General features: G+C 52.2%; 1 protein-coding gene across 1 annotated transcript; it reads left to right on the forward strand.

The window, feature by feature from the left end:
- The first annotated feature begins 304 nt into the window (after window positions 1-304).
- On the forward strand, window positions 305-13,165 carry rrp12 (ribosomal RNA processing 12 homolog). The gene is made up of 33 exons (XM_079730878.1): window positions 305-492; window positions 1,085-1,311; window positions 1,537-1,620; window positions 1,738-1,814; window positions 1,932-2,037; window positions 2,163-2,279; window positions 2,473-2,611; window positions 2,744-2,871; window positions 3,487-3,585; window positions 3,675-3,766; window positions 4,114-4,225; window positions 4,544-4,644; window positions 5,198-5,312; window positions 5,654-5,796; window positions 5,909-6,030; window positions 6,124-6,188; window positions 6,348-6,510; window positions 7,228-7,447; window positions 7,566-7,659; window positions 7,793-7,951; window positions 8,332-8,412; window positions 8,524-8,629; window positions 8,748-8,855; window positions 8,981-9,138; window positions 9,250-9,341; window positions 9,902-10,057; window positions 10,306-10,484; window positions 10,577-10,690; window positions 11,626-11,675; window positions 11,789-11,867; window positions 12,106-12,173; window positions 12,296-12,378; window positions 12,475-13,165. The coding sequence occupies exons 1-33, from the start codon at window positions 354-356 to the stop codon at window positions 12,581-12,583; spliced, it is 3,885 nt and encodes a 1,294-aa protein (XP_079587004.1). The 5' UTR covers window positions 305-353; the 3' UTR covers window positions 12,584-13,165.
- Window positions 13,166-13,744: the final 579 nt, after the last annotated feature.

Here is a 13,744-nt window from a genome sequence, read left to right on the forward strand (position 1 = left end):
GTATCAAAATATGCTCCCCATTGTCTTGCAATGTACATGGGGCAAGTAGTAAAATAGGGTGATTCTGTAGAGGGGGCATCGTTTGATAGAGGCAATTGGTCTGCAGATCAAATGTGCTACCAAACACATAAGGAAGCACTTTATGACAGGGTAGTTAAACATTGTTCTGCCAATGTATGCTCCCTTACCAGAGTCTAGTGAACGCATAACAAATAGTTATTGCTGGACAGCGCCCTCTACCGGTTGATTTGAAGACAAACCAGAAGACACGTGATATAAAAGTGACGTATTAGGAGAGCGACGGAGTTGCTGTAAAAATAGAGCAGAGGGAGCGTGACTATTTATCATCCATAATGGTAAAATCTGGAAAACTCAAGTCGGGGGTCGCAAACAAACTGAAACGATGGAAGAAAGGACACAGCAGCGATTCGAATCCCGAAACAAATCGTTATCGACAGGCTGCTAAAAGTCGCTTTTTCAGCCGACCGAGTGGTAAGCCGTGCTCCTTCTGCCTCCCTGGTCACACGTGGGTCGGTCGGCCAGCCTCAGTCACTGCACCGACTATCTTAAAATTAACATTGATCCGATCAACCCGTGTTTGTACAGACGATGTATGTTTCTATAGTTCAAGTCATTGAATAACTCTACAAAGCTGTCAAATTAAGTTGTAAGATTGTTCAATCTTTTATCCTAGGCTAGTCCATTTTCTTAAATGTTGTGGCTAACGATGCATGCATTGACATTAACGTTATGTGTTGAATAGTATTTGTCAGCATGCTCGTTGGTGAAATATTAGTTGTTGATGGTTTTTGTGTGTGTGTGTGTGTGTGTGTGTGTCCCCGCCCGTGATTAGTATTTTCCTGTGTTATTTTTGTATTACATTACTTGTACTACTACATCTGCTTATATCTATGTCCTGTATAATATTTGTGGACATAATTCAAATTATACAAATCATTGTTTGTGTGTGGAATGCAGTTTGTGTGTGGAATGCAGATCTACTGCGCCAATTCCTGTACCCAGGAACTCCTTTTCAATATCTGTGTGGATTATTATCTGATTTAAACGGTATGTCTTCCAACAGAGAAGAGTGATCTCACAGTCGACGCTCTTAAGCTCCACAATGACCTGCAAGTCGGACCCCTGGATGTTAGTGACCGCAGAGGAGCCCGCATGGAGGAGGAGGACGACGATCTGGCCTTCACCGAGAAGACCTCCGGCACCTTCCTCAGTGGCCTGTCTGACTGCTCCAACCTCACCTTCAGTAAGGTGCAGCGGTACTGGGAGTCCAACTCCGCCCCTCACAAAGAGGTAAATAAGGATTTTGAATGATCAGTGTTGTTTTTGTTACATACACAATCACACTCGTATCATTTGCTATGATACTTAGAATTTGACACGTTCTAACTGGTGTTAGCGAGGTTTTAGGTCGGATTCTTGCTAAAATTTGCTTTAAATGCCGATGCAGTGAAGAGGCGTAGGTGTTAGACGTTGTGCAGTGAGGCCTTCATTGGTGCTGCCTGGTTTGTGCAACAGATCTGTGCTGTGCTTGCTGCTGTCACTGAGGTGATCCGTTCTCAAGGAGGGAAAGAGACGGAGACTGAATACTTTGCTGCCCTGGTGAGTACTTCTTCCGGGCTTAAAGACTGTCGAGACTAAAACGCCAATATATTCAATCATATTTGTATTTATTTGGGAGTTTGAGTTGAGCGCCCTAACCCCTAACCACCCCTGTAGATGACCACGCTGGAGGCTGTGGACGCTGCAGAGTCCCTGGCCGCCGTGGCTTACCTCCTCTGCCTGGTCATGAAACGGTCAGCCCTCGGTCGACCCTCGCTGGCACCGCTGTCCTCAGAATATCCAATGAACTTCACTGGATCACAGAATTCCAGAGTTTGACGTGTGTGTGTGTGTTGTTATCGGGTCCCCAGGGTCCCTACTCCGGTGCTGGTCTCCAAGTATTCCGACACGTCCAAGGCCTTGATGGACGTCATGTCCCAGCAGGCCAGCTGTGAGACCGGCTCCGCCCTCCGTTGGGTGAGCGGCCCCCTGAGTCTTCCCGCCCAAGCCTCTTTTGGGTTCATGTATTCACTCTGCAGTAGCCTGGTCTCCAGCCCCCAGACCTTGACGCCCCTGACGACGTTGTCCCCGTTGTGATGCAGGTGCTGTCGTGCCTGGCCACCCTGTTGAAGAAGCAGGACGTGTCCGTGTGGAACTACCCCTCCACCCTGCAGACGTACCACGGCCTGCTGAGCTTCACCGTCCACAAGAAGCCCAAGGTCCAAACAGCAGTGCTCAGCCAAACCCTTATTGCTCAATTAGACCGATCTCTGCCCGTCTAGGATAACAACCTCAAGGCTCACTAACCCTAATACATATAATATATATATATATATATAAAGACTGAAGACCGGGAGAGAGAGGAAACGGGACGCCCTCGTCATCCCCCTGCCCTTGATTCCCCTCCTCCAGGTCCGCAAGGCGGCGCAGCACGGCGTGTGCTCCATCCTCAGAGGGAGCGAGTTCCTGTTTAAAGACAACGCCCCATCCCATCATCCCGCGGCCATGGCAACGGCCAAGTTCTGCATCAAAGAAATGGAACAGGCTGGGGGTAAAGAGAAGAAACAAAAAAGTCACACATTTGTCATACAAATCTGCACACTCTTTTTCTCTCGCTATTCGTTTTCCTGACATGAGAAGGACCACCCACCTCATGCTTTGGCGTGTGTTTTTTTCTTCTCAGGCAGCAAGGAGGACACCACCACACTGCACGTGCTGGGGGTCCTGAAGGAGCTGCTGCCCTCCTTCCCCCAGGGGGCGGTCAAGACCTGCTGTGAGACGCTGCTGCGCGTGATGACGCTCGGACACGTGGTGAGAACACGTTAAAACCTAGAGACGGTTCATCCATAGATGGATTCATTCAGAAGCTGCTTCTTCATTATGACGCTATCTGACCCCAGATAAGGGGCGGAGTCTGACCCCAGATAAGGGGCGGAGTCTGACCCCAGATAAGGGGCGGAGTCTGACCCCAGATAAGGGGCGGAGTCTGACTCCAGATAGGGGCGGAGTCTGACTCCAGATAGGGGCGGAGTCTGACTCCAGATAGGGGCGGAGTCTGACTGCAGATAGGGGCGGAGTCTGACTCCAGATAAGGGGCGGAGTCTGACTCAGATAAGGGCGGAGTCTGACTCCAGATAGGGGCGGAGTCTGACTCCAGATAAGGGGGGTTCTGACTCCAGATAAGGGGCGGAGTCTGACTCCAGATAGGGGCGGAGTCTGACTCCAGATAGGGGTGGTCTGACTCCAGATAAGGGGGGGTTCGACTCCAGATAGGGGGGGTCTGACTCCAGATAGGGGGAGGAGCTCACTGCTCAAGGAGGCCTCACTCCCCCTCTGTCCATCACTGACGTGTTTACAATTCACTGGAAGCCTCTTTGGATACAAGCGTCTGGTCAATGCTAAATGGAACGGTGTGTGTGTGTTTAGCTGGTGACGGCCAGCGCCATGCAGGCCTTCCACAAGCTGTTCAACGGGAAGCCAAACCCCAGCACCATGTCAGCGGAGCTCAACGCCCAGATCATCACGGTGAGACCCAACAACACCGCACCGCACCACACCACACCCGGGGGTAGGAGTGGAGGGTTTAAACTGTGTTTCAATGCTCCCCCCCCCAGGCCCTGTACGACTACCTGCCCAGCGAGAACGACCTGCAGCCCCTGCTAGCATGGCTCGCTGTCATGGAGAAGGCCCACGTCCATCTCGCAGGGTAACGCACATTCACCTCTTCATGACAACCCTAGGGATCGACCGATATGGATTTATTTTATTTTTCATCAGCCTTTGCCGATGACCGATACGGGCTCCCGATTTTCTTGAGCCGATATTTGGAGCCGGTACTGCTTTTTCCCCCTCAATTTACATCAAAAAAATGAGTGGTGATAAAAAAATGTCAATAAAAAAAGGAACATTTATTGAACTGTCTGTCTGTAAATCATGCCGGGCAAGAAAAATAAAATAAAATATCGGCCGATCACTAGCCTACACTGAGACGTTGTTCTGTTGTTGTTACCGTTCAGTAACGAGGGTTTTCTAAATGGCTTCGTTCTGTCTCAGCCTGCAGAGTTCCCTGAACATGGGTCACCTCCCTCGCCTCTTCACAGCGGCCATGACCTGCCTCCTCTCCCCTCACACGCCCGTGGTGTCCGCGGCAACCAACACGCTCAAGGTAAACCCACCGCTAGGGGCAGTCTTGTTCTGTTCCACGTGCTGCTACTGTGTGTGTGTGTGTATGTGTGTATGTGTGTGTGTGTGTGTGTGTGTGTGTGTGTGTGTGTGTGTGTGTGTGTGTGTGTCAAAATAACTTAATGTTTCAAAGTACAAATTAAATCAACCGACTTGAGATCAATCCTTGTTTTTGAGGCCTTGATTCTTTGTAGGATCTATGTTGTAAGTGTTATGCTCGTCCTACTTTGTACCTTCTGCTCCATGTACTGATGGCTGTTATAATTGTAATAATGGTGAGTGTGTGTGTGTGCGCGCGCAGACCCTGCTGACGGAGTGTGTGGGTCCTCACATGGAGGCGATCGGCACGGTGACCGCCAGCGCCTCCTCCGGGAACGCCTCCTACATCTGCAGGATGTTCCGGTGAGTTCCGGGGCTACGACCGCCTCAGCCTCCTGCTGCGGTTCATCGGTCCTGAATCATGACGCCAACTAACCCACTCTCCCCCTGCGGTCCTCCTCCTCCTCCTCCTCCTCCTCCTCCTCTCCCTCCTCCTCCTCCTCTCCCTCCTCCTCCTCCTCCTCTTCCTCTTCCTCTTCCTCTCCCTCCTCCTCCTCCCCTTGCGGTCCTCCTCCTCCTCCCCCCCCCCTGCGGTCCTCCTCCTCCTCCTCCCCCTGCGGTCCTCCTCTTCCTCCTCCTCCCCCCCTGCGTTCCTCCTCTTCCTCCTCCTCCTCGTCCTCCTCCTCCTCCTCTTCCTCCTCCTCCCCCCCCTGCGGTCCTCCTCTTCCTCTTCCTCTTCCTCTCCCTCCTCCTCCTCTTCCTCCTCCTCCTCCTCCCCCCCCTGCGGTCCTCTTCCTCCTCCTCCCCCCCCCCCCCTGCGGTCCTCCTCTTCCTCCTCCCCCCCCCCTGCGGTCCTCCTCTCCCTCCTCCTCCTCCTCCTCCCCCTGCGGTCCTCCTCCTCCTCCTCCTCCTGCAGCATCGTGGAGGAGGGCCTGTCCTACCGCTACCACGCCTCCTGGCCGTTCGTCCTGCAGGCCCTCGGCTCCTTCTACCGCGTGGCAGGGAGGCGGGCGCACCCCGTCATGATGAAGGTACGCTGGACACCAACCGCTCCAATACTGAATAAGTCATAATCACTGTTTCATCAATGTTGAGAACATGATGCATTTATTAAGCATTTCTCTCCAATAAAACACTTTGTAACTGAGATCTTTGAAATTTCCTCTTTAAGTACAACAATGTATCCATTTAATGACATTTAATGAGAACAAACAAAAACGTTTCAACTCGTTTTTAGTAGTTTGGAGATCGGTTGACCCACGATAGAATTGGTGATTAATACACGATGAGTCGCCCAGCCCAACGCTGGCCGGCCTGTGGACTGTGAAGAGGCGTGGAAGGTGTAGGAGACTGACTCTTGTCCTCCCCCCAGTCCCTACAGTCCCTGGCGGCGCTGCGGCCCACCCCCCACTTCCCCTTCACCGGGGAGCTGGACCTGGCCATGGGGGGCGCTGTGGAGAGCATGGGCCCCGAGATCGTCCTGGGGGCCGTGCCGCTGAACATCACGGGCTACGAGTACGTCCCCTAGGTCCTAGCGAGGGTCCAAACGCAGCCTCACCCGGTGGTTCTCACTGGGTATGAGTGTAGTGCCGTTGGTTGATCTCGTTGTGTGCGTTCTGCTCCTCAGTGACGACCTGGAGTTCCCCCGGAGCTGGCTGGTGCCGATTCTCCGAGACCACGCGAAGAACACCCAGCTGGCGTTCTTCAGCTCCTACTTCCTGCCCCTGGCCTCCACGCTCCACCAGAGAGGTAAGCCCGGCGCATGATGCGGAGTGGGGGCCCTGGTTCGGTGTGGTCTATTCATCAGCCGGCGCCTCACCCACGGGTCCTGTGTGTCCGCAGCGGAACAGCTGCTGCAAGCCGGAGAGAAGCTGGAGGCCAAAGTCTACAACACGCTGCAGATGCAGGTAGCTACCAGTGACCTCTCCTCACGAGAGCGTTCGTCAGTGCCGAGGCGTAGAGCGAGGTGTTGAGACTGCGTGCTCTGACCTCCCCCCCCTCCCGCTCTGTGCTCTGACCACCCCCCCCTCCCGCTCTGTGCTCTGACCTCCCCCCCTCCCTCCCAGATATGGACTATGCTCCCTGGCTTCTGCACGGGCGCCACGGACATCCAGACCTCCTTCAGGAGCCTGGCCCGGGCGCTGGGCACGGCCATCAACGAGCGGCCCGACCTGCGGCTCACCATCTGCCAGGCGCTGAGGGCCACCATCACCAAGAGCTGCACCGCGGGTAAGGGCCCCACCAGGGGTAAGGGCCCCACCAGGGGTAAGGGCCCCACCAGGGGTAAGGGCCCCACCAGGGCTAAGGGCCGCACCAGGGGTAAGGGCCCCACCAGGGGTAAGGGCCCCACCAGGGGTAAGGGCCCCACCGCGGGTAAGGGCCCCACCAGGGTAAGGGCCCCACCGCGGGTAAGGGCCCCACCAGGGGTAAGGGCCCCACCGCGGGTAAGGGCCCCACCAGGGTAAGGGCCCCACCGCGGGTAAGGGCCCCACCAGGGGTAAGGGCCCCACCAGGGGTAAGGGCCGCACCAGGGGTAAGGGCCCCACCAGGGGTAAGGGCCCCACCAGGGGTAAGGGCCCCACCAGGGGTCTCCTTCACAGTATACTGGTCTCCTTGAGAATATACTGGTCTCCTTCAGAGTATACTGGTCTCCTTCACAGTATACTGGTCTCCTTGAGAGTATACTGGTCTCCTTCACAGTATACTGGTCTCCTTGAGAGTATACTGGTCTCCTTCACAGTATACTGGTCTCCTTCAGAGTATACTGGTCTCCTTCACAGTATACTGGTCTCCTTCACAGTATACTGGTCTCCTTCAGAGTATCCTGGTCTCCTTCACAGTATACTGGTCTCCTTCAGAGTATACTGGTCTCTAGTTTTGGGTCGTACCCGTGCTGTTGAAGGGTCCCAGGTTGGTCTCATGTGTCGTCCTCCCCCCCGCCTGTAGAAGGAGACCGGGCCGAGGTGGGTCGCTTCGCCAAGAACTTCCTGCCCATCCTGTTCAACGTGTACAGCCAGCAGCCGGCTGCCGGAGAGCCCACCTACTACCGGATGGCCGTCCTGGACACCATCAAGGTTTACCTCACCATCACCGACCTGGCCATGATCTGCGCCTTCCTGCAGAAGGCCACGGAGAGGCTGGGCAACAAGGAGAGCGAGTTCACCAGGTAGGCTGAGGCCACTCATCACTGGGATGGCGTTTGTCTTCTGTTTTGATAAAGATTCGTGGTTTTAGCCTGCGGCTCATGCAGACGGCTCACGACCTCTCCCTGTACCCCTGCCCAGGCTGTCAGTCATGGATCTGGTGGTTGCCATGGCGCCCTGTGTGGACGAGGGCACCATGACTAAGACCTATGAGCTGATCAAGCCCTACCTGGAGGTACGGAGGATGGATCTTTATTGTTTACTTCCTACTCCGTTATTATGAAGTGACTCCCAGTGAATTTCATGTCTTTAAGAATGTCATTGTGTGTGTGTGTGTGTGTGTGTGTGTGTGTGTGTGTGTGTGTCAGACGAAGGAGGCGGGCATGCAGAAGAAGGCGTACCGCGTGCTGGAGGAGCTGTGCGGCGGCGAGCGGCCCGAGTGCCAGGCCTTCATCACGGCCAACATGGAGACGCTCAAACAAGTACTGCTGGACACCCTGAAGAACGCCTCCTCGCCCGCCAAACGGGTACGACCCCAACGCCGCCGTCACCGCAGGCTAGATCCTCACACAGGACACACAAGTCAGGCTTCCCCGAAGTTCTTAGGCGCCCGCCTAAGTTGCACAGGCCTGCCGCCTTAACTACAACGTCCCAAAAAGAAAAACTTTTATTTAAATGTTTTAATCGCGAATATTATGCAAAAGTAGAAAATAATCCAAAAACTTAATTTACTCTCTTTGTATTGATCAACAGCCTGCATGAAAATAAGCAGAAATGGTCCACCTGTAAAAGCGTGCACCCCCCCCACCATCTTAACTAACACATTTTCTGCGGGAAACCCTGCGAGTGTCTACTGGATGCTGGTTTCCTGTCTAACTCTTGTCTCGCTGTCCTGTTTGTCTTCCAGCCGAGGCTCAAGGTTCTGCTCCACATCGTGAAGCGTCTGGAGGACGAGCACCGGGACTTCATCATCGTTCTGCTGCCAGAGGTAGAGCCAGACAACCCGATGTCTACCGCACACGATGCCTGGTCGACCGCACACGCCAACGCACAGCGTGTTGGAAGGGGGTCTTATTCCTTATTCCTGTTTGTCCGTCAGGTCATCATCTGCACCAAGGAGACGTCCGTGGGCGCCCGTAAGAACGCCTACACCCTTCTGGTGGAGATCGGGAAGGCGTTTGTGCGCTTCTGTGGCAATCCAAAGGGTGAGAAGCATGTCTGGAATTACTTGCATAACGTTTCTCCTTTGGGGTCAGCCTGGGATATGAGGGTTTGTCCAATAGTTTGAAGGCGTTCTGAGGTGTTTCTTCCTTTCAACCCCAGACGCGCTGGAGCAGTACCTGGCCCTGGTGTACGCAGGCCTCATGGGCTCGGTCACCATGATCACCTGCACCGTGCTGGCCTTGACTCGCCTGGTGTTCGAGTACAAAGGTAAGCAATAATACAGCGCTAATAATAACTATAGACGTCGAGCATTAAAACTGTAAAGTTAAACATTACGGACCGTTGGCCATTCACGAGGCCCCGTGACCGACGGTACGTTTCCTTCCGCCCAGACTCCATCGCCACGACGACCATGGAAGAGCTGCTGCACAACGTGTGCCTGCTGCTCTCCTCCAGCACCCGAGAGATCGTCAAAGCCGCCCTGGGCTTCATCAAAGTGCTCCTCTTCGTCATGGACCCCAAGACCCTGGCGTCCCACGTCTCGGTCATCGTACGTTGAAGCCGTCCTGGCGCTCTGACCTGCGCTCAGGGTCAGCGTTTCTACTGGTTCCTGGTACCGGGTCCCCGATGTTAAACACTCCCTCTGTTATCCCCCGGTCAGATGGACGGCATCGGCAACCTGAAGGACGACATGAAGAGGCACTTCCGCACCAAGCTGAAGAACATCTTCACCAAGCTCACCAGGAAGTTTGGGTGAGTGTCCAGGGAAGTCCGGTGACCTCCCAAAGGATCCATCGATAACAAACATACACTTAACTTCTATTTATTTAGCAGAAAATTACAATAGCAGGCGAATACTTGTCGTTTTATATTCCATGTCATTGTACACACACTTTCATGGTCTACTTGTTACTTCCCGCTAAAAGGAACAGAGGGGATGAGTTTAATGGTTACCGAAAGGAAGGGTTTAATCCGGCATTCTGTGTATCAGTAGGCTGGATATAAACTGGTCATATAGTAGACTTCCATTGAGGTTTGACTGAACGCTGTCCATTGAGGTTTGACCGAACCCTGTCCATTGAGGTTTGACTGAACCCTGTCCATTGAGGTTTGACTGAACGCTGTCCATTGAGGTTTGACTGAACCCTGTCCATTGAGGTTTGACTGAACCCTGTCCATTGAGGTTTGACTGAACCCTGTCCATTGAGGTTTGACTGAACCCTGTCCACTGAGGTTTGACTGAACCCTGTCCACTGGGGTTTGACTGAACGCTGTGTAATGAGGTTTGACTGAACGCTGTGTGCTGGCCTCAGGTTCGAGCTGGTGAAGAGCATGCTTCCCGTCGAGCATCACAAGGTCCTGATCAACATCCGCAAGTCGGAGGCCCGCACCAAGAGACGCAAGGAGGCGGAGGAGGAGCCCGAGGACTCTGACAGCGAGGTGGACGCCCCCAAACCCCAGTCCCAAAAGTAAACCACACGTTTATTCACATCCTTATGCATTACTGACATGAATCTGTCACTAGATCCACCTTACAGGCATGTCATGTACTGTACTACAGTTTATATTTACTTACCGTGTACACATTTCATCTTTCCGTTCACATGACTCATGTCATGAATTATGTACCTAGATATATTGGCCGTTCATTATTTTACTTTTTTTCCATAGTATATATATTTATGTCCCTCCTGACTTTGCGTGCGTGTCCTCGCAGCATCGAGGACATCCTGGCGGACTCGGACAGCGAGATGTCGGACGACGAAGGCGGGAAGGGCAGCAAGGGGCAGAAGAAGGCGGGCAAGCAGCAGCAGAAGGGCCGGGCGTGGCTGAAGGAGGGCGAGGAGGACGAGCCGCTCAACTTCCTGGACCCCACCGTGTCCCAGAGAGTTCTGGGTAAAGGACGCGCACACACCAAAGCATCCGCCGAACGGACGGCTCTGAACCGACCTGTCCGACTGAGGCCTTCTGTCCGTTGTTCCCCACAGCGACCAACCCCAAGAAGAAGAGCAGGGCCAAGGAGCTGCACGGCTTCAAGCTGACGACGGACGGACGGCTCATCATCAAGGACGGCGACGACGAAGAGGATGACGTGAAGAAAGGTAGGCGTGGGGAGGAAGAATCGGGCGCAGGTTCCCACTTTGCTGCCCGAAGCGCACGGTTTATGAAGCGTTCAAAATGAAGCCAAATATAGTGTTTAAAGATGGCGCTGATGAGTCGTCGACCACACCTGGCCCCGCCTCACCTGTCCCCTAAGCCCTGAGCCACCTTTTTTATAATATTTATCACACTATTTACTATTTAGACATTTAGCAGGCCCTTTAATCCAAAGCGACTTGCATGAATGAATGATGGACCATTTTGGCCAGGAATCAAACAGCCTAGCCGCTACACTAGCCACTAGCCGCTACACTAGCCACTAGCCGCTACACTAGCCACTAGCCGCTACACTATCTGCTAGCTGCTACACTATCCACTAGCTGCTACACTAGCCGCTAGCCGCTACACTATCTGCTAGCCGCTACACTAGCCGCAACACTAGCCGCTAGCTGCTACACTATCCGCTAGCTGCTACACTAGCCGCAAGCTGCTACACTAGCCGCTAGCTGCTACACTAGCCGCTAGCTGCTACACTATCCGCTAGCTGCTACACTATCCGCTAGCTGCTACACTAGCCGCAAGCTGCTACACTAGCCGCTAGCTGCTACACTATCCACTAGCCGCTACACTAGCCACTACACTATCCGCTAGCTGCTACACTATCCGCTTGCTGCTACACTATCCGCTAGCTGCTACACTATCCACTAGCTGCTACACTATCCGTAGCCGCTACACTAGCCACTACACTATCCGCTAGCTGCTACACTATCCGCTAGCTGCTACACTATCCGCTACACTATCCACTAGCCGCTACACTAGCCGCTAGCTGCTACACTATCCGCTAGCTGCTACTCTAGCCGCTACACTAGCTGCTACACCGTCCTAGCCTCCATGGCCTTCACACCCTTCATCTTCTGACCGTCCCCTCTCTCCACAGATGCAGAGGACGACCTGAAGGACATCCTGGAGGAGGCGGGCGTGAGGACTGTAAGTGATTACCCCGCCCCTCGGCGGGGGTCGGCGCTTACTTCCTGCTGCCCTTGGGGAGGCTTCCCGTGTGACCGCTCCTAATGACGCTCCGTATCTTCTGTTTCCCGCAGAAAAAGACGCAGAAGAGGAAGTACGACGACGACGACCTCGACGAGGACATGGAGACGGACGCCAAGTCCAAATACAAAGGTACGAGTTAATCTAATCATTGATCAATTTTATTCATTCAGAAATGAGGTTATCGAAGCAAGATTATTTGACATATGAATGCCCGAACGGTTTAGCCTTTTCAGAAGCAAACTGCGCATCCAAGATCCCATTGGTGTTAAATATGTGGTCAAAAACAGGGATATATTCAAGTCGGTTAGTAGTCTGGTTTATCAATAATATAGGCCGGTTTTTCAACTGCAAACTGTTGTCCTCTCAGCCGGAGGGTCCGGCATCCACAGACCACTAGGGGGCGGCAGAGACTCAGGAGTAGAATACAAGTCCAAGGTGAGCCACGCCACAGCCACACCACAGCCCCGCCCAGTGGGACTGGAACCAAGCACTGCATTGTACCCTTCTGGACAAGGCAACCCCTGAACCTTTTGTCTTTTTGCTTTGTTTTTATTTAGAAGGGGAAGGGGGATGTGAAAAAGACCGGGAAGGTGGACCCCTATGCCTACATCCCACTGAGGAAAGCCACGCTCAACCGCAGGTACGGAGCCGATTAGATTACAGCCTCTCCCTGACGCAGCCGTTGAGTGATTCCCCCGTGAGGGAACTCACCGTGTCTTCTCCTTGTGTGGAATAGGAAAAAGGCCAAGTTGCAAGGCCAGTTCAAGGGCATGGTGCGCGGAGTCCAGAAGGGGGCGCAGTCTGGGAAGAAGATGAAGAGAAACATCAACAAAAAGAGATCCTGAAACCCAGAAGAAGCTTATGGACTTTTTATGCAACGTGTGTGAGGAATTTACACCGACGCACGGACGCATACACACCGAACGAGCTGTCTCTCAATGGATGTGTTTTATGCTGTCATGTTTACAGCAGGTATTGGTGGTTTAAAGTTACGTTGTCTTCAGTTCTACCAATTGACTGTTGGACATGTTGTCTATATGCAGGACTATGGTTGGGTAACGTCTATCCGGAAATGAAATTTTTTGGAAGTTATAAGAATCGACATGATGGATAGAAAATGGTGATATTGAAAATCTGGCTTGTCATAACAAGCTGCTAATAGATGTGTTATCATTTGTGTATGCTAGAGAAGGCATCTCGGCATCTGTTCACCATTAAAATGTTATTTATGCATCCCTCTTCACAGTAAATGGATAAGTGTAGAGACATGCCTTCATGTCAGTGCCCGATGCGACCTCTAGATGGTGCTGTAGACTAATAGTTGAACCGTGTTCCGAGTGTGCGCTACAGGGGAAGCTATCTATTAATCTAAAACAGTTCTGCATTTGTACTGGGAAAGTGTATACACTTTTTGTTGCTCTGTTCAATATTTTCCCAACAGCTGAATTAAACACCCTGTTTAAAATCAAATACTAAGCCTATCCTTTTCGGGGTTTTGCAAAACATTGCCATTGCAGTAAATACCAGCTGCTTGGTCAAGGATAACTAAACGTTACAAAGTCTTTGTCAGCAAGTAATCCTTAGTTTAGAATTGACTGGTTTTATAAAATCGCAATACTTTAATTTAGCAATGAACACCAAAATTGCAGATGAAGTAATCTATGAACTACTGTCAAAAACATGCGATAATGTGGTTTTGGTACCACAAGTTCTTTCAAAGCAGGCAATCGGATTCAGAATTATTACATTTTTGAAGAATGATCCCCGTTAGAAATCCTGGAAACTAAAACCAAAGAGCCTGTAAGTCATCAGGGACCAGAGGTGGTTCAATAGAATCAAGGAATGCTGAATAAGAGATGGACCAGAATCTTTGAGCTAGACCTGAACAACCAGTTTTTCATTTCTAGTCATTAATAGATTGATCTCAAATGCTTCTTTCTGAATAACCTTCCATAAAACACTTTATTTTAACCTTCTTGAAGAAACAATTTAAGTGTTATTAGTGT

Source organism: Pollachius pollachius, assembly GCF_949987615.1.
Source record: "Pollachius pollachius genome assembly, chromosome: 2".
NCBI classification, from domain to species: domain Eukaryota; kingdom Metazoa; phylum Chordata; class Actinopteri; order Gadiformes; family Gadidae; genus Pollachius; species Pollachius pollachius.